The sequence below is a fragment of the Drosophila bipectinata genome, chromosome 2L (genome assembly GCF_030179905.1).
Source record: "Drosophila bipectinata strain 14024-0381.07 chromosome 2L, DbipHiC1v2, whole genome shotgun sequence".
NCBI classification, from domain to species: Eukaryota; Metazoa; Arthropoda; class Insecta; order Diptera; family Drosophilidae; genus Drosophila; species Drosophila bipectinata.
The window spans coordinates 1,587,369-1,605,137 of NC_091736.1; the positions used below are offsets into that span (position 1 = coordinate 1,587,369).

Genomic DNA, 17,769 nt, shown 5'->3' on the forward strand with positions numbered 1-17,769 from the left:
TTTTTTATTTTGTTTTTATTTATTTTCTTTTCTTTCTTGCTTAAGGGATGGAATGAAGACTTCTTTACCCAAAATTCCACTCGCAGGAGGTAAACTATTTGTTATTTTTTTGGATATGGCACTTTCATGCAGCTTGTGCTTTTTTCATGCCCCACATGCCTGTGGCAATGCTGAGCTCGAGCTGTGCTGTTGCACGGCATGTTGCACTTTGTTGGCTGTCCTGTGCTGCTGGCTCCTTTGGCTTTTGTGTCTCCACGCCGGACGCTTTAATATTAAAAGCGTTTAAAAATTGTGTACGTTTCGTCGCCATTGTTCCATGTCCTGGGCCCGGACCAGACCCCAAACCGAAACAAAATGAAGCCACCCAGCCGGCGATATCCTGCGATATTCGCAGGACTAGCAAAGAGCAAGGAGGTGGCTGTTGCACCGTTTTGGTGAGCAACACTAACAGGCTTTGTTATGTCGGTGTTGCTGTTTCTGTTTCTGTTCCTCTTCCTGTTGCTGTTGCCTGGTGCTGGTGATGTTTTGGAGCCCATCCCCTTTGAGTTTGCTCAACATTTGGCCAACTGTGTGAGAAGTCGCCCGCAGCGCCGGAAACGGAAACGGAAGTGTTGCCATTGCCATGTTGGCTGGCACCGTCGCTGCATTTTTGGTCCGTGCTCGGGATATTGTTTTTGTCAGAGCTCTTCGATAATATTCCTTTCTGGCTTTCCGCTTGTAAAATGTTGCCGTGCTCTGTCCGATTTTCACTCGCCAGTTTCATCAGAAGTCGTCAGGGTATGGGGGGCACAAAAAAGGAGAAGTTTTCTTTTTGCACAAAAGTTTTTGACAGGTGGTTTGTGTGTAACGGGCTTGCTGTTTACTTTGTGTAATCATTTCATTTGTCAGTCTTGATTTGCCGGCGAACACACCGTTGACAGCTTGACGTTGCAAAAAGTAAAGCAAAGCCATCACAGCCCCGGGCTTTCACAAAAAGAATTTGTTTAAATTGAATTGAAAGTGGCTAAATACTTTTTGTTCAAATAGGGTCCTCTTTAAGTTATTTTAGCCCTTTATTTTAAGACTGAGGTTTCAAGACCTCACTCGGAAAATCCTTTTAATGTTTAAAGTTAAATTAATAGGAAGATAAAACACAATTTGCGTCGACAAATCAAATTACTGTCTGCCTGCTGTCTAAAGATATTTAATCCAACTTGCCAAAAGTCCAAAATACTTCAAATTAAGGCACACAAAATTAACTTGGAAGGTTTTTGGGGATGGTGGGATGGGCGGCCCAAAATTCAAAGCAAAGCAAACAAATGTCGGAAAAGTCGGGGGACTGGGAACAAACTATATAAGAGCAATGCGTGTAAACAACAGCAGGAACAACATTGACGGCGCCGTTGACTTTTGCCACGTATCCGGATCCGGTTTTAGGGGTAGGGGTGCGGGTCCGGATCCTGGTCCTGGTCCTGGCATGGTTTGGCCATTAAGTGCTGAACAGCCCGCACATCATCATTCCCATCATCATGATGCTCCAATTCAATTGGTGTTGATTGCATCCTTGTTGTTGTCGTTGTTACTGCTGATTACGAGCCGTTTAAGTGATTAAAGGTGAAAACGTTTGCCAGCCAGTGAACACAGCCTGCCACGCCCCCACGCTTGAAGGCCCCCACCCATCCCCCTGAAACAGCCGCGCGTGACGTCGAACATTTTGGCAACTCAATTTTGAGTGTTGAAAATTTTCCTATTACCCGTTGCAGAAGGAAATTCAAGCTGAAAGGATTTCCCACGCCATGCGGCGCCGACCACGACCACTCCTCCACACGGGCCACCTCCTCCGCCCACGGGCCAAGCTCGGCCGTTGTTTGGCCACCATATTGATGGCCAGTACCGTGGTAACCATTTTGATGACAGCCACTCCCGCTCTGGCCGAGATTCCCTCAAAGGGTAAGTGCTTTGATAATTTAATGAGTCGTTCATAATGGGCTTCTTTTGATTGATTGATTGATTGACTGATGGATTGACAATAGCCAGCCATTTGAAGATGCTAAAATATATAACAATTTCAATTTTTAGAGAGCCATTGAAAAAATCCTGGCTGCTTCCTGCATTTTATTCAACACTTGAGAAGCCTTTCCATTATGTCAATGTTGTCCAACATTCAATAAAGTCCAGAAATCGAAAAATAAATATTTGTTTACCTCAGCCATTAAAAGCAATTTAGGGAGAGATGATGATTATTTTAGATTTTGTATGCCGGCCAAGTCGATCTGAAAGGTTTTGTGGCAGAATGAAAGAGACAAAATTGCCAACAATTTATGAAAAATTTATGGAAAACAATTTTCCACTTAACTGCTAGGAAGGAGCGTGTGCTATTTGCATATTTGTTAAATTTATCTTTGGCTAAGCAAACGAACGAGATGCCTAGCCCGGCATCCTCCAGGATATTTTGTGACATAATCAAATATGCTTTAAGCCAAAGCCAACAACTCAACCCTTTCTGAAGTCGCTGCCAACAAAAATGAATGAACTGCAGATAAAAGATGTTGCCCCTTGACTCTGCTCCTGCCCCAGACTCTGCCACTTTTCTCAGTCATGCTTGTTCAGTTATTTCCACACATATAAATAAATATGCATATATATATATATTTTACAGGAAATTTTCTTGGTTCCCCTCTTCCAAACAAGTTGAGAGAATTTTCTTATTTCCTTCTTATTCCGTCTATTTTATGGGCGAGGAAATGCAAATGCTTACAAGACGTTTAACATGTCACCTGCGGGCAAAAGACGCTGTGCAAAATGCTCTCCACACTTATCTGACAGTTGTGCATCTTTTGGGCCACGTTTTCTTCCGTTGTACACCTCCCCCCCCCTCTACAAACCATTGGGCATATGTATAAAATATACATTTGTTTGCCTTACCATGTTTGTCACTTATCGTTTGGTCCAATGTTTTGCAGCTGAGTGCCATTTCCCCTGCCAGTGTCTTCCCGTTTTCGACTTCTTTGAAATGAAGATAACTGTGTTCGTATGTACCCAGAGATATATTACAATTTTATGCATAGTCCTCATAGTACTATATGGCATAAAAAAAATACAACTTTCAGCTTGTGCAAAATATGAGAATAGTGCATTTTCATTTTCCCTGAATGAAATTGTCCAAGTCCAGGCATTCCGAAATGCAATCAATTCCAAAGGCAAATGAAGCTGCATAAATATTTTTGAGTTTTTATTTACATTTCAAATAAGCTTTTGTAATATGGCCTTTAAAAAGAAAACGAATCATATTGCTAATGGAAGTCTTATCTTAAGGCCATAATATCAATAGATATATAAAATTCTCTTAAGTTTCTAATAAATTTATATAGCAATGATAAATCCAAATTTTCCATAAAACATATTTGGACATTAAATCTCTTCTTTTTTATTTCCCATTGTCGTTTTCACTCCCGAAGTAGTAAAGCGCTTTTTATGACACACTATTTTCCTGTTATTTCCGTTTGTCGCCCGCATTATTTTCAGCATTTTATGGCCACGCTTCCGCCATAGATTTTTTAAGTTCCTGATTTTTGGCTGTTGCATCGCCATTTTATTCCAGCTAGGTGCCTGGCTAAATGTCCTTGACAGCATTATAAAGAAGGGAGAGACGACTGTATGCAGGCATACATGGCCCGGGGATCGTTGGTGAAAATTCCTATTATTATGAGCTCGCGTGTGCATTGCCTGCATTTTTCCATATTACCCACTTCCTTCGACTGCTGCCCCAAGGATATTAAATTTTTTGCAAGAGCCCCCTTTTCTAAGTTGTGGCTGCTTTGAGTCTGGGCCAGAGCAAAGTGGTGCGGCATTGCGATTTATGTTTCAAGTTTGAGATTCCCCAAATAGTTTCGCGTGCTGCAAATTGTTAACTTAACTAATCAGCATAAAAATGCAGGACCAAAGACCGCAGTATGGTGTTTCTGGGCAAGAAAGGAATTCTTGTGGAAAAGTGAAAGTGTTCTGCCTTTGGCCAGTTAATAGTCTTACTTATGGCCGGCTGAAAACTCTAAAGCGTGACTGAAAAATGAAGTGCAAAAATGCCTAAAATCTTGCCATTCATGTGAAAGAATTTAAAACGGGAAGTAAATTTCACTTTACAATTTACAAAAACTTTAGTATTATTTTTCTAAAAAATACAGAGTAGGCATATGTATATTTTTATGGTGACTTGCCGAAAATCGAATTCGAGGTCCTCCAAATTGGGCGTGAGAAGAGAATGGAAGGAAAATGTTTGCAAAATTATCCTGCCCGATAAGAAGTTCGCCACATCCTAGACGCAACAGCCAGCAGAAGGTGCACTCGCGGGCGGAGGATCATCATCATCTGGCCACCAGGAGACGCCAGATCGAATCTCTCGACAGCACTATTTTCGATGTCCTGGTTATCGGTGGAGGGGCCACAGGATGCGGATGTGCCTTGGACGCCGCCTCGCGGGGTCTCAAGGTTGCACTGATAGAGGCCTCGGACTTTGGGAGCGGCACCAGCGCCAAGTCCAGCAAACTGGTCCATGGCGGTCTGCGCCGTCTGCCTATGGCCATCAATACCCTAGACACTCGTAAAATAGGGGAGATGAGGGACACTCTGATGGAGAGGGGCCTCTTCCTGAGGAACGCCCCGCATCTGGTCAGCAGCGTGCCGATGTTGATGCCCTTGCAGAGCTACGCCGAGATGTCTCGCGTGTGGCTGATCCTCAAGCTGTACGACCTGCTGGCTGGCTTCTCCAGAGTTCAATCCTCACATTTCCTGTCTCCGGAGGAGACTCACCTGGCCTGTCCACTCTTAAAGATGGACCGGCTGCGGGGAGCCCTGGTCAGCTATGAACTACAGATGGACGATGCCCGCTTGTGCATGGCCCTGGCCATGACAGCAGCCCGTCAAGGAGCACGGATAGTCAACTACGTGCAAGCCCAGCAACTCTCCGGCCCAGACCAGGAAGGCATTCGATCGTGCCTGGCCAGAGATCTGCTCTCCCGTCGGCAGATTCTGGTGCGTTCCAACTCCGTTGTTAATGCTACCGGACCCTATGTGGATGGAGTGCGTCGCTTGGACTCGGAACAAGCGGTGGCGGTGGCCAAGCCGGCGGCAGGCACTCACATTGTTCTGCCCGGCTACTTTTCCCGGAGTCACGCCATCCACAGCCTCGGGCACGACGAGCTCTTTGCCATGCCCTGGCAGGGCCACACCTTGGTGGGTTGCACCTCAGGACCACCGGGCCTGGCGCCCACCCGCGAGGAGGTGGAGGTGCTGCTGGAAAAGTTCCGAGCAAAGTTGCGCCCCGACGTGGAGCTGAACACCCGGCATGTACTGAGTGCCTGGAAGGGTCTCTGGACCACCATCTGTCTTCCGGATCGGCCGCTGGTCAGCGAAACCGGACTTATCACCATATCCGGCGGCAACTGGACCAACTACAGGGCCATGGCCGAAGCCGCTGTGGAAGCGGCAGTGCGGCATTTCCAGCTGCCGGTCCTCTGCCCGTGCCGTACTAGAAACATTCCCCTGGACGGGTCAGTCGGCTACACGGCGCAGTTGGCCACGGATCTGGTGCAGTGCTTTGGAGTAACATACGATGTGGCCAACCACCTCGTCCACTCGTACGGATGCAATGCCTTCCGGCTGCTGACGGCTTTCGACACCGCGCACCAGAAGTTGCATCCCCAGTTCCCCCACATTGAGGCCGAGGTGCACTATGCGGTCGAGTACGAGTTCGCCTTGACGGCCTTCGACGTTCTGGCCCGCCGGATGAGGGTCGCCTTCCTGGACGTGGCCGCCGCCACCCACATGCTACCGCGTGTGGTCGAAATCATGGCCCAAAGGCTCAAGTGGAGCAAGCCGGTTCAGGATGCCGAAATGCAGCGTACCATCAAGTTTCTGCAGCAGGAGATGGGCATGGGATTTGTAACTGTTGTGGATACAATTGACGCTTCTCAGGAGCTGGAGGTTAGAAAAAGTGCGTCCAAGTAGGCCAAAATATTGGAGTTACCCCAAAAAAAAAGTGAAAATCATAAATTAAAGTGACTCGCAATGCATTTAATTTCCACTCACTTTAAAAATGTGGCCATAAAAAGCTCATTTGCGTAGCTAACGAGCAGTCAAGTGGAAAAAATATGGCGCCTACGAATATGTACATGTATGAATGTATGTTTATATACCACCTCCAACACCTCAGACACACACACAACCAGACAGAAGTACCCTCCCCAATCAGCCAATAAATAAGGCAATGTATGACGATAAGCATATTCAAAAAACAAGAAAGGAAAGCTAACTTCGGGCGGAGCCGAAGTTTATATACCCTTGCAGTTAAAACCGGATATATATCGCAAACATCGGATATAGTTGGCCGATCCTTATGGCAATAGGAATATGTAATCCAATTTTTTACAATACAAAATCTAAAAAAAGTCCCAAACTTCTATCTTCAAAAATACGAAAGTTGATATTTCTACCAAGTACCATTTCCGATCGTTCAGTTATATGGCAGCTATAGGATATAGTCGGCCGATCCTAATGAAATTTGGTAGGTCGGATCAACTGACCAAATATATAATCTGTACCAAGTTCCAGCTTTCTATCTTCAAAAACACGAGTTGGGTTAAAGTTGGGTCATTTCCGATCGTTCAGTTATATGGCAGCTATAGGATATAGTCGGCCGATCCTTACGAAATTTAGCATGTCGTATTATTTTGCCAAAAATAGCTCTCACCTAAAATTTGAACTCTCTAACTTTAAAAACACCAAAGTTATACCATTTCCGATCAATCAGTTATATGGCAGCTATAGGATATAGTCGGCCGATCCGGGCCGTTCCGACTTATATACTGCGTGCAAAGGAAAGAAGGGTGTGTGCAAAGTTTCAAGACGATAGCTTTAAAACTGAGAGACTAGTTTGCGTAGAAACAGACAGACGGACAGACAGACGGACAGACAGACGGACAGACGGACAGACGGACAGACGGACATGCTCATATCAACTCAGGAGGTGATCCTGATCAAGAATATATATACTTTATAGGGTCGGAGATGTCTCCTTCACTGCGTTGCACACTTTTGGACAAAATTATAATACCCTCTGCAAGGGTATAAAAAGAGCCAAAAAGCTAGAAATGTTTTTCCAGCCCCAATAACAATAATTCAAAATGGGTCGCAACGCCTTCTCCTTCCACATCCTCCCGAAAATTTAGCTAATTTATTAAAAACAAACGACAGCAGCAGCCGTGGCGCCAAACTGCCAAAGTAAGGATGGAAAAAAAATAATAAATAAATCGAAGAACATAACAAATCGTTAACGACTTCCGTGAATGGCCCGCCATTCGGCAATCGCAGCCCAAAAGTAGGCAAAAGTATCCAGTTGAAATATTAAATTTTAAAACTGTAATTATGGAAAATGAATTTTGGAAAAGTGATTAATGTTAAATATATTTCTGCTATGCCATAAATATCCTTTTCATTTTATGTTCGATTCCCAATTTATGGTAGTTCTTTAAAGACTTTAATAAATAGAAAAGTACAATGTTCCAAATATTTGAAGAATCCGTCCCATTCAGACAATACTAAGAATAATCAAGTCCAAAAGAAATAAAACTCAGACTGTATTTAATTTATCCACGGAATCCAAAAATTGCAATTACGTTCCATTTCGAGGAAAGGTCGGGCCAAAACTTGTATTGAACGGTGTGCTGGCTCTGCAGTAGAGTTTTCTCTAGGAAGGGAAGTCCATCTTCTTGAGGGGCTAGATAGACCCAAAAGGAAACCCTTTGTTGCTCAGCCCATGTGCTATCGAATGCAACCTGGGCTCAACTCGAATTTGAAAGACTAATAAAATGTTTTTCGTTTGGAGCCGGATCAGCACATGAATTTGTTACGCCAAATCTTGAGAATAATTTCCTTCTTTCGATCGATCCAGCCTCTTTGCCGGGTGTTGGGTTGATGTTCAGACGAGGAGCTTGACTCCACAGAGGTATGCGTGATTCCAGACGTAAAAGCCAATGGCGGTGCGGTTACTTTGGAGACAGAAGCTCTTAAAACTGGGTACCGGGACGTGGACTCCACGGAGCTTGTCGTTATTCCAGACGTAATAGGCAATGGCTTTTCGGTTACTTTTGAAACAGAAGGTGTTGAGGCCGGATGCGCCATAAAGGACGAGGCTAAGCTCGCAGCTGATCTTACGGAGGCGCCTCCCATTGAGGAGAAGCTGCGGCACTCCTTGCGTTTGGGAATGTTACAGCAGCATCCCTCCGGAGTGGATTTTGTCCTGGGCTCCTGTTTGTTCGGACACATGCTCTTGGGGCGGATTATCGACCCGAGGCCCATCTGACGAACCAGAAACTCTTGGGCGCGGAGCAACTCCTGCGTGGCCTGCTCCTCCTGCCACTCCTTCTCCTCAGCCATCACCTTGAGAATCTTGGGAAGCATGTGCAGGGTGGCAGCAGCATCGACAAAGGCCACGCGAAGCCGTCGGGCGATGATGTCCACCAGCGTGCAGGCGTACTCGTTACGGACCGCGTACTGCACCTCGGCCTCGATGTAGGGGAAGCTTGGGTGGAGGCGCCCCTTCCGGTCCGGAGCTTGAGAGAGCAGGGCGTGGCCGTTGTAGCCGTAGGAGTCGGATATGTGCTGGGCCACGTCCATGGGCACGCCATAGTCCTGGACAAGTTCCAACGGCAGCATGCAGCAGTAGCCCTGGGCACCGTCCAGCTCGAGATCATCCGTATAGCTCGTGGTCACGTGGTCGTCGCAAAGGTCGCATGTCTCGATGGCCATATCGACGGCGTGGGCGGCCATCACACGGTAGGTGCTCCAGCGCCCGCCCGCCAGTGTTATTAGTCCATTCTTGCTCACCTCGATCATGTAGCTGCTGATCGGCGTGCGATCGCCCTCCTCCTCTTCCTCCCGTTTTCCGCTGGGACAGCTAACTGATGGACGCAAGCCAGTCCAGGCGCTAAGCACGTGGAAGCGTTCCAACTCCACGCAGGGTGCCATCCTCTCTCTTGCGGTGTCCAGCAAGCAGTCCACGTCTTCTGGGTCTGGGGACGGGCTCTTAGAGCTCTCCATGAAGTCCAGCTCTACTTCACGCACACCCAGCAGCGTATGATTCTCGAATGGCACCATGACAATTGTGGGATCCTTTTTATCCTTTGACGGACTGAGGAGTCCGTAAGTACTTGAGCCAAAGTACCGGGGCAGGGTGACGTGGGTGCCAACCGAGGGAAGGAGAATGGGGGCGGTGGTCTCCTCGTCCATTTTCCGTATGAAGTCTGTGCTGGTGCCAGTGGCATTGATCACTGCCCTGGCCTGGATGTAGAATGTCTCATCGGCAATCTTGTCCTTGACGCCCACCACCCGGCAGCACCCGTCCTGAGGCACCATTTCAACCACCTCGGTGTGATTGGCCACGCTTGCACCCAGGCACACGGCGGTCATGGTGAGAGCGATGCACATACGGGCGTCGTCCATCTGCCCGTCATAGTAAACGATCCCGCCCCGCAGCCCCTCGGTTTTTAGGAGCGGAAACTCGTAGAGGGTCTTCTCCTTGGACACGAAGTGGGAGGCTCGCACGTTCGAGTGCGCCGATATGAAGTCGTAGATCTTAAGGGCCAGCCATGTAAGAGGCGTGCCCACCACGCTGTAGGATGGTATGAGCATCGGCTGGACCCGGTTCAGGTGGGGGGCTATCTTCAACATGGTGGCTCGTTCGTTCATCATCTGGACCATGATGTACAGCTGATTGAGGTCCTTCTTCTGGAGGAGGGCGGCCAGGTAGGAGCCAACGCCGTCAATCAGTTTGGTGCTGCGTGAGCTGACCCCGCTGGCAAAGTCATCGGCCTCCACCAAGGCGGTCTTGAGGCCGCGACAGGCGGCGTCCACGGCGCAACCGCACCCCACGGCCCCACCCCCAATGACCAGAACATCGAATTCCTCGCCCTTCAATGTGGCTATGTGCTCTTCCCGCGACGGCACCGTCTTCTGACCGGCACAGCAGTGATCCTCCCGGCAGACGATTCCTCTCAGGCGGAACCGGAGGCGAGGACGAAAGCGAAGGTGGTGGCTTTGGTGATGAGCCAGCAAGCTGGCGTGGCGTATCAGATACCGCACCTCCAGGGGCCGAAAACCGACGCAAAGCTTGGACAACATCCTAGCTGATGGAAATCTCTCAATTGCAGGCTACACTTGGAATTTTGAATTTCACCGGGCTTCTCATCCTTTGAAGCACTACAAAAAATATCGAAAAATTTCCAGAACTGGGTTTTAGGCTAAAAGAAAACACTTAAAATATTTATGTTGTAACGGCAACTAGTGCCAACCTACTAGGATTCGGACTAGGAACCTACTACTAGGAAAAAAAAGTCTTCAGATTCCTTGGAATATGAAATTAATCAACTTAGTTACACATTAAACCATGCATTGTAGCCACCCTATGGCAAACTTTCGTCTAAGGTCTTAGGTCAAAACTGTAAAGAATCTCCTTTATCCGGCCTACAAGTAAATATCCTTTCAAGCGATACACTATTTTTGCACAAAGCCATAAAGACTCAAAATACAAGTATTAAATTCAATAAGAGGCGAATAAATTATAAATGAAAGCCGCCGAACGCCGCTCGCCGCTCGCCCACACCCAAAGCCAATTAAAATTAATGAAAATTATAGATATGCGGCTTGTCGCCCCGCACCTGGGCCAAAGGTGTCGACCTGTCACAGTTCCTGACAATTTAAACTCGTGACTGGCAGGCGGACAGGCGGACAGGGGCGTAGTCTCCTCTGGCCCAGAGAGGGTAAATTACAATGCTTAGCACATTAACGTTGGAAAATTTAATTACAGGCTATATCGGGAACGAGAACGGGTAGAATAACCCGACCATTTGATGGACGATTACCGGGGCGGTGGCTAGTGCTTAGGGGGCAAGAATAAAAACACCGGGCCCCTACCTTGTGCTCCTTGAGCTGGAATATTAATGCCTGTCTGCGGATCCCTGGGGGGAAGGACGCGTCCTATTGGTGTCAACATTGCTCCTGGACTATGACAGGCCGCCGCCTAATGAGTTTGTTTAAGTAATTTCAATTCATTTGTTAATTTTCAACTATTGTTCGTCTATTGACTTTATTAATGTTCCCGGGGGCCTGTCCACCGAGGTGTCCGCGGTATTGTTCACCTTTCCCCATTTGGCCCCAAGTGTTTACCTCGATTGTCGGCCTAATGTCCACCGGGAATGCCTTTGGGTTTTGACTTTGCGTGTCCACCTCGTCCATTATCCTTTTGTCATTGGCCTGGTCATTAATATGGTGCTTCGAAAAAGATAAATATTCAATTGCTGATCGACCACAATATTGATACATATGGCATCGCTGTAATTGGCTGTAGGTCAAAGTTTAGCTAGACAATCCATCAATCATTGGGAGTTTTAGTTAATTATTAAAGCAATTTTTTTAAAGAACGTCTATCAAAACACTAACTTTATTTAAGCTTAAACTTAGAAGTGCTAACTAAAAGATAAATCTTTCGGATGTACTTAAAAGTATTAACGTGTTTGATCCTCTTCCCGTTGCTATCATGGCCAAAAAAGGGCAGTCAAGGCAATACCAGCCGCCTACCAAACACAAATTTCCGGAGTAAGCCACACAGCGGGTCTGACCTAATGCCCCCTCACGGGCCACCCGACCGCCTGCCACTTTTCCCCGGCACTTTGTTACATTTCGTTACCTCGCCAAAGTGCCTCAACACATTTGGCGGGATACGGCGTGGCCTTGTTGCTTCCTGGCTGCCTTCACCCTCTCTACTTTCTTTTTTTTTTTTTTTGTTTTGCCTTCTTGTTGCAACTGGCTTTGTTTTGTGGCTCACTGTTGCTGGCGTGTGGCTCACCTTTCCCCCACCCCCAACCGCTCTCAGCGCCTGCCGGCCCCTGCCCACCCACACCCTGCGGGCAATATTGCAGCTATAAAGTCAGTGCCTTGAACTTTTCCTCTAACTGTTTTTGTTTCGTCCACCGTTGTTCTTTTGGTCCGACATTGTTTTTTTCGGTCGCATTTTTTTTCCTCGGCTCGCTCCTTGTTGCCTTATTGCTATTGAAGTTTGTTTTTTATGGCCTGGCCGAGCTTGACAATAAGCACGGCGGCGGCAAAACTTTTCCACTTCTCATTTATTATTACGCTGGGCTGTTGTCCTTGCCGTTGTCGTTGTTATTGTCCTGACAACCGGGCGACACAAATTGTCGTCTGCCCGTGCTGCCTTTCTCCGAGAAAAAAAAAAAAATTATAATAATGGTACAAAAAAATAAATAAAAATAAGCATTCCTAAAGCAAATCACAGGCGGAGCAAACGCAAACAAGTGCACCAAATTTGTCTAATATACTTCAGCACATTTTTGCGAAAAAGCTCAGGATGAAATCTGAGTCTGAGTTCCTAAATTAAAATAATTCAAAAAAAACGATTTTTTGCGCTTCGACAGGCATTCAACGAAGTGTTAAGTGGCTTTCATTTCTTGGCCAGAACGTTTATTTTAAAGTTATTGAAGAGACTTCAAAGTTATTCCTCTACAAACCCCCCTTTTTGTTTCACTTTACTGTGGAAAACATCTCATTTGTTTCACCAAATTCGTATACAATTGCCTGCGATTCAGGCAAATTCGGTTGCCATATTAATGTGTATTGTGGCGTAATTGGGTCGCACACGCACCAGGACACCCCTCCAAGTCCTTTACAATGGCTCAGCTCAGCCAGTCGTGATCTTCGCCTGGGCGACGAGTAGTTGGTTGGCCCGAGCATAAAGGCGCTAATTTGTAGCAATTAGTTTGGCACTCGGCCCGGGTAGCGCTGAACAGTGTTCAGAATGGTAAACGCACGACAGGACACACGACATTTCGACGTCAGGACACGGCATATGGCCAGGACAGAGGACTAACGAAAGGACAATTGATAACAATTCAAGCAAACAACGGGCAGTCAGAGGCGCGTTTAAAGCGCAAGTGAGAACGACACATTTTTTACGACTGGACATCAATTAAATTTTTACCTTTTACCGCCGCAGAGCAAAACACGCAGAGCTCGAACCTTACGGTCGGACACTGCAGCAGTTTTATATTTTTATTCGATTTTTCCAAGCCAAACAGAAATTTATATTCTCGCTTTTATTTCATTTAATTGCAAAATATAATTTAAGCAGTTGTCACTGCAGAGGTATTTAAGTTGCCATTCAGCGTTGCAGCAATTGTTTCGCTTTACTTATAGGAATAATTTAAAAGGTATAATTATGTTTTAAAATAATATATTTTTCAATTAAAGAGGCTCTTTAAAATTAATTAAAATTCACTGTTTGAGTGCCTAAGTAAAAGGTGTTTAATATCAATCATTTTTAATATTTTGGCTCGTATAAATGGCTCCCAAGTTCTTAGAAAAAAAGTCCTAAAACTCCTCTAAATTCCCCTTTTCAATGTCAAAACAGAGTATACAATTGTTGCTGTCTCAACAAGAAATAATTTGTATTTTCCTGCTATCCTTTAACCCATATCTTGGCAATTGTTGTTCTCGTTGTTGTCGGCAACACTATTTGTGTCATGCAACAATGTAATTGCCACTGTCGTTGTCATTTCCGCTGGACACACGTTTCAACGACGGACTAGAGGTCCTGGCGGCAAAAGGGGCAAAAAAGAAAGGAGCATTAAAGATATTACAAGGAAAGGGGCTGGGAATTCAGGTGGGGAATGGGCGACACAAGGGCGTGGCCGACATGCGGCGGAAGGAAGTGAGTTGTAGGTCGGCCATTGTGCAGTTTTGCGGCGAGCAAGTGGCATTGCGAAGGTGTACACGGGAACTGAGGTCCTTTTGGAGGCGTCACCCGGGCGGGGTAAGTGTTCCGAGCAATTGTCAGAGGCGCGCGCCATGTTAAGTTGAAAATAATAGACGTGGACATGGCTGTCATTCTGTCAGCCGTAGACGACGAGCTCTGGACACTAATCGATGGGGACAAATTGCAAAGGTTGCAAAGCCTCAAAGCCAATGACCACCGCCAACCCCTCCTCCAATGGAAGTGAGCAGGTGGGTGTACTCCACGACCATCTTGGCTTTGTTGGGAAATTAATGGCTCAATGGGGCAAGGCATTAGCGGCTCCTTTGTTTGCCCCAGGGAGGGATTTTTAATTGCTGCCTCGATGGTCATTCTGCGGTCGTTCCATTTATTTGTGTTTGCCACAAGCAGCAGGTTCAACTCCTGCGGTGAGCACCCCTCGATCCCGATTACCATCCCCAGCTCCAGCCCCAGGCCCGCACCCATCAGACCCCCCATACAGATTCCCTATTTGCTTTTTAGTTATGCTACAGTAAGCTTGTGGTTGCCTCGCATCCTGCTCTTGTTTTAGTCCTGCAGGACTCCGGCTCTTCCCGTGAATGCTAAGCAGCCCCGGGGTGCAGTTTATTTAAATACGGAAGCTCTGAATGAAATCAGGCGTTTGGCGAGGGGTTTGGTGTGGAATGTCAGATGCAGTTTCCAACTATTATCTTTTTCAATGAGGTTGGACCACACACCTTGGATATTTTCAGAGTTAATTAGAAATTAAAATACAGGTATTCTAAAAAGGTGAAAATTAAAAAAAATGTTTCACATTTTTGTGGAATATTGTTATGGTAAATAATAAGATTTTATAAAGAATAGAAAACATATGGATAACATAGAAACTAAGCTTATAAATGCAATTAAAAATCTTATAGAAAACTTTAAATTTTTTTTCCTATTTCTTTCAGGTAAGTCGCTGACCAAATCCAGAATCAATTTTGGCTGCCCTTCAGTAAGTTTTGCAATTTTTCTATTTACCCCGACGCTTCAAACCCTTGACTTCCATTAAAAATCCAGAAGTTTCAGGGGGAAAAAAGTTTTCTATTTCGAATCCTAGTCCCTCAATGCAATGGGACATCCGGACAGCTCACCTGGATCCACCCTCGCACTGATACAAGCCACCATCGACACTTTATCACCTGGTCGGAATGTGGCTGGGTTTTTGCCACACGACCATAACATTTAATGGCGCTCCGCTTAACGCTTGTAAACACGTTCCGGGGGCAATCAGAGCCCGGACCACGCCCCCCGTGCAGAGTGTTTGGGAGGCGTGAGTGGTTTGGCTTTCTTTTCACAAATTATGCCCATTGGGCATGCTAATTTCACTTTGACTTTCGGCAACGTAAAAAGTTTACAATTACGGCTAATAGCTGCCCTCTAGAATCAAAATCGGCAGCCCATTCATTATCGTTAATTGCGGTAGCCAGTTGGCGTTCGTATTATTACAAATTAACAAATCACTTAGACCCCAAAGGCCCAAACACAGCCTGCTATCGAAACCCGAATCCTTTGCGAAAACAACAAATTTAATTAACCGACTTGTTAAACTTTAACAATTTTTGGCAAAAAAGAATCTCAAGAGCACTTGATTTAAATTTATGTCCAAAAAAGGAAAGAAATGCTCGACTAAAGGATGCTTATTAATTAGTGGGAATTACTTAAACTAATTGCAAGATTTGTTCTTAATTTGTACTACTTTACTTTAAAGTCCAAATCAAACTATAAAATTTTATATTTTGAAACTAAACGTTTAGCAAACCCATTATGGCCTTTGTGACCCTACGATTAAGGCTTTATAAAAATCGCCCAAATTGCCATTAGGCCTTAACGCTTCACTTAGCTCGTTATTGGAGCTGAAGTTTATTCGCAGAAAAGTTTTCGGCTGCCGGCAGTTCTCTCCAGTTCCGAAAGCAATTATTCTGGAGGAAGTGTATTCGACTTAATTGATTTTCTAGTCGGCAGTCGGCTACAGTTTTAAAAGGATTTTAATAAGCGCATTGGGGCAATCTGTGTGGGCTTTATCCAAATACATATAGATGAGTGTATCCTTTGTCCAAGGGTTCGCCTTTGTGTTCCATTCTCTATCCTTTCGCTTGAAAAGTTCAGCGCGCATTTAGATAACAACATTTCGTCGGCTTTTTCACACTTTGCCTCCTTCGGGGCTAAGTAAATTTTGCACTCGGACGTGCCAAGGACCCTAGGCCATGGGCCGTACGGTTGAAGGTTGCGGATTTCGTAGGTTGAAGTTCAAGCTGGGCCAGATGTGGGTGTGTGTCTTTGTGTATTTGACCGGAAGTTAAGCGGCCTTTTTCTGGCCGACTCGTTCTCTAAGCAGCTCCCCGACTAAGGCGATTGGGGCCAGCTTGTACTTTAAATACAATTTGAAAATTGTGTTTATTTAATTGCCCGGAAAGCGTTCCGTTAAGGGTTTTTCTACGGCCAACACTTTAAGCTTCCCACCTGATTGAATTTCATGGAAAGTTGGTCCGCCTAAATGGTTATTTCGAGCCGCAAAGTATGCTATAGCATTTATGTAATTATCCTTAAGTTTGAATCAGGCATACATATCTACAAAAAATATGAAAAGTACTTTAAATAGCCACAATTATGGAAGAAATTCCTTCAACTTTTTGAAAAGCCTAGCGCCTTGTGGCATATTTTCTAGTTTTTGAAGCTAGTCCCTTCGTAGGACCTATCTCCCATCGGCGATTTTCCTGTATGTTAATTTCGTAAGGCTCTATGGGCCGAAGGACTCTCATGTTTTTTGATGATGAAGATGTTTCTGGCATCAGGCCAAAAACAACAGGGCCCACCACATACACCTAGTAACATACAGAGAACACCAACAGACCGTGTATTGTTTCTTGGCCATCCAAATAGACGCACGCTGCATTGGAAGCCGGAGTTGGGCAAAAAGCAATAACAATAACGACCACATGTACACAGACTCACTCGGAGACTGGCGCTCCTAAATTTTTTCGTTTTCCCACCGACGCCCAGCCTCGCTTTATTTCCTCCTTTCCTGCTCGATTTGATGAACTCCCCGACGCGGGAAAACCCGGGAAACGAAGCTGCCTATGGTTCGGGGCTCGGAAAATTGCCGCTACCGCTCCCTGGTTTTGATTGTTTTTACAGATGATGCGCTGCTTGTTGATTTTGATGATGATGATGATGAGGATGTGGGATGAAGTGGCGGAGGATACAATGGTGTGGTTGATATTGATGATGTTGTGCCGGCTCTGGGCATGCATTTTTCAGGGGTTTCCCAATTCAGTGCATTTATCGCAGACAATTTCGTTAATAGAAAAGTTAATTGCTTTTATTGATATCTCCGTTGGCAGACTCGGAGAAACTCAATACTTTTTCATTTCCAACTTTTCCGTTCCGTTAGCCATTAGAGGCAGGCGAACTTTAAGTGCTTCATTGACATTTTGACTGGGCAATTGAAGTTCAAGTGTCTCGGAATCTGACAGACACCTGACCAACCAATAGGCGAGAAAGAATCCTGGCCATGCGGTTAACCACAGCAGCCATGGATCCAGAGGGGGGCCAAGAGTCCGCCCAATGGCCACACTGACTGAAATTTGCATACGTACACACACCTGGCATGCCGAATCCTTTTTCTTGTGCATGTCAATCAGTTCATCGACTGCCAGGGCATTTTGATAGACCCGGCCACGAATAAATCCCACAATAGAGTCAGTAATCCCAAGTAGAACTTTAAACGGACCAAAATCGTAAGGGCTAGGTGGGCTAATTACTGTAAGATGTACACTTGAAACAAAAGCCAAATCGAAGTTCATCAATAATTGAAAAAGGCGAACCGTAGGAGCAAGCTGCGCAAAATCGAAACGAAACAACCTGTGATTTCCAGACACGAATGTTGTTTGGTAGAAGCCCAGCACTTTGGCATAAACACATCAATCTTA

At 45.7% G+C, this 17,769-nt stretch overlaps 2 protein-coding genes across 2 annotated transcripts in view; one reads left to right on the plus strand and one right to left on the minus strand.

Moving 5' to 3' along the window:
* DIP-kappa (Dpr-interacting protein kappa) overlaps positions 1–17,769 on the plus strand; it is a 43,731-nt gene that overhangs the window by 1,252 nt on the left and 24,710 nt on the right. The window contains exon 2 of the mRNA XM_070277259.1: positions 1,743–1,929. Coding sequence (XP_070133360.1) covers positions 1,776–1,929 — 154 coding nt within the window. The 5' untranslated portion in view covers positions 1,743–1,775. The remainder of the gene's footprint in view (positions 1–1,742; positions 1,930–17,769) is intronic.
* On the minus strand, positions 7,587–10,329 carry Gpo3 (Glycerophosphate oxidase 3). The gene has a single exon (XM_017250178.3). It carries the CDS (start codon positions 10,150–10,152, stop codon positions 7,864–7,866), a length of 2,289 nt encoding a protein of 762 aa, XP_017105667.2. The 5' UTR covers positions 10,153–10,329; the 3' UTR covers positions 7,587–7,863.